Source organism: Orycteropus afer, unplaced genomic scaffold (genome assembly GCF_000298275.1).
Source record: "Orycteropus afer afer isolate SDZICR_OR568_19922 unplaced genomic scaffold, OryAfe1.0 scaffold00832, whole genome shotgun sequence".
Classification (NCBI taxonomy): domain Eukaryota; kingdom Metazoa; phylum Chordata; class Mammalia; order Tubulidentata; family Orycteropodidae; genus Orycteropus; species Orycteropus afer.
In genome coordinates, this window is record NW_006922419.1 from 110,311 (window position 1) to 112,680 (window position 2,370).

General features: G+C 35.7%; 1 protein-coding gene across 1 annotated transcript; it reads right to left on the reverse strand.

Moving 5' to 3' along the window:
• Positions 1-566: 566 nt before the first annotated feature.
• LOC103211986 (olfactory receptor 5W2-like) lies at positions 567-1,544 on the reverse strand. The gene has a single exon (XM_007957986.2). It carries the CDS (start codon positions 1,497-1,499, stop codon positions 567-569), a length of 933 nt encoding a protein of 310 aa, XP_007956177.1. The 5' UTR covers positions 1,500-1,544.
• Between the last annotated feature and the right edge of the window lie 826 nt (positions 1,545-2,370).

Genomic DNA, 2,370 nt, shown 5'->3' on the forward strand with positions numbered 1-2,370 from the left:
AAATATTTAAGAAGTAAGTTCCATCACCTTCCTTCTGCGGAGCAGCCAGTGGGTTTGAACTGCCAACCTTCTGGTTAACAGTCTAATGCCTTAGGCACTAAACCAGCAGAGCTCAATTACAATAGACACTACATAAGTACTACAATAGACACTAAATAAGCACCCAATACTTCCCAGAATAATTCAGTTAGTGTATGAAAGTAAACAAGTAAAATTTTGAACAAGTAAAATTTTGTCACACTAGAAGGAGACTGGAACATTTCCCAAATTTATATTGTGTTTAAATTGAAGACACATAGGAAAGCATAACATATTTAGGAAGCTACCAAGTAATTGATATAGTTGAAAATTTGTATAAATATTCATTGTATTAAATTATTTGAGACCATATTGTTTGGTAATATACGAATTGAAGAAAGGTAGAACTATATACTCTAAACTCACTGCCGCAGAGTGAGATACGACTCATAGCGACTACTCCTTGGGTTTCCCAGGTGGTATCACTATGGAAGTAGATTGCCCAACCTTCCTTCAGAGGAGTGGCTGGTAGGTGTATGTATAACTATTTAAAGCAGTATTTTATTCTTCAGTTTTTGCAGGGCTTCTTTCACATCCTTATTTCGTAGACTATAAATCAGAGGGTTTAACATGGGAATGAGAAAGATATAAAACAATGAAGTCATTTTGTCTTGATCTAGAGAGTAGGAAGAAGTTGGCCGGAAATACATAAAGAGCACAATTCCCTGGAAAATTGCAACAGCAGTTAAGTGAGAGGTGCAGGTGGAGAAAGCTTTGAACTTTCCTTCGGCAGAGTCAATCTTTAAGACCGAGAGGATGATATAACAATAAGACACTAGAACTCCTGAAATGGTACTCAGTTCAATGAAGCCAAACACAGTGAATAGTACCAGCTCATTGAGCTGAATATCAGAACAGGAAAGGAGGAAGAGTGGAGGTAAATCACAGAAGAAATGATTCACTTCATTTGACCCACAGAAACACAAACGGAAAGTTAATGTAGTATGGATCAAAGCATCCACCATGCCAACTAGGTAAACCCCTGCCATGAGTGCATAGCACATTCTGCCTGACATGTCGACTGTATAGAGCAAGGGGTTGCTAATAGTCTTGTACCGATCAAAGGCCATGACTGCCAGCAGGAGACACTCAGAATCTTCAAAGATGCAGAAGGTGAAGAATTGCAGAGCACAGCCAAGGAAGGGAATTGATTTGCTGTTGGCAAAGAGGTCCACCAGCATCTTGGGCCCAATTGCTGTGGAGTAACCGAGGTCACAGAAAGAGAGGTGGCTAAGGAAAAAGTACATCGGTGTTTGAAGCTGGGGATCCAGTCTAATTAAAATGATCATTCCAAGATTTGCCACAAGAATAATGAGATATACAACCAGGACAATGGTGAACATAGTTGCTTTGATCTCAGGGTTATTAGTAATTCCCAAGAGGTGGAATTCCATTAAGGAGGAAAAATTTTCTCCATCCATTCTTCTTTTTTCTTCTAAACTGCTACAAAAATGATCAAGAAAATTATAGATCAGGGATTAACTCCAATGGACATCCACAAAATATTATTGTAACACTTTCTTTCTATAAATTCTTTATGCTCACAAACTAACCCAGAAAAATGTCACTGTGAAAGTGACTTTATTATATTATTGGGGAAAAATAATTATAATGTTTGGAGCAGAAAACTCAGAAGTTTGGCTCTCAATCTTTCTGTCATTTTTGATATGTGAGATTTGTATTGCCCTCTACTGCCATATCTCAGCAGATTTGAATAAACCCAAAGTTTATTCCTGATTCAAAATAATGTTTAAAATATTGAAAAAAAAAATTAAAGACACAAAGCCAGAAGATACAGGCGTAAACATCTGATATGTGTAAAGATAAAAACCTATTGGACCAAAAAAGTAATCACATTTACTTTATTCATCTCGAAGCATAATTGATTTTGAAGATTCAGCAAAAATGAATGCTATTTCCCATAAATTGATAAATGAAATTTTTATGTTACTGTTTTGGTGTATAACATATCTATGGTTTGAACTGGATAATTTAACATCAATGAAACATGTTTTATTCAGCTTTCGTACCACACCTCATCTCTTCTCTGCTATTAATGACCAACTTATGTGACTGACCTGGTCCCAAGGGATAATTTATCATCTCTTTGGATTTTTAATTTAAATTTTCCACAAAAATAAAAAAGAAAGAGAAAGAGAAGAGGAATAATAAATGTTTCAGAATTATAAAGGTTCCTTTCATGTGCGTGTGTGTGTTTGTGTGAATTTTCTCCTGGTAAATAAAAATTGACATTGGAAAGGTAGTCTGATCTTTATTTTTGTCTGTACTTAA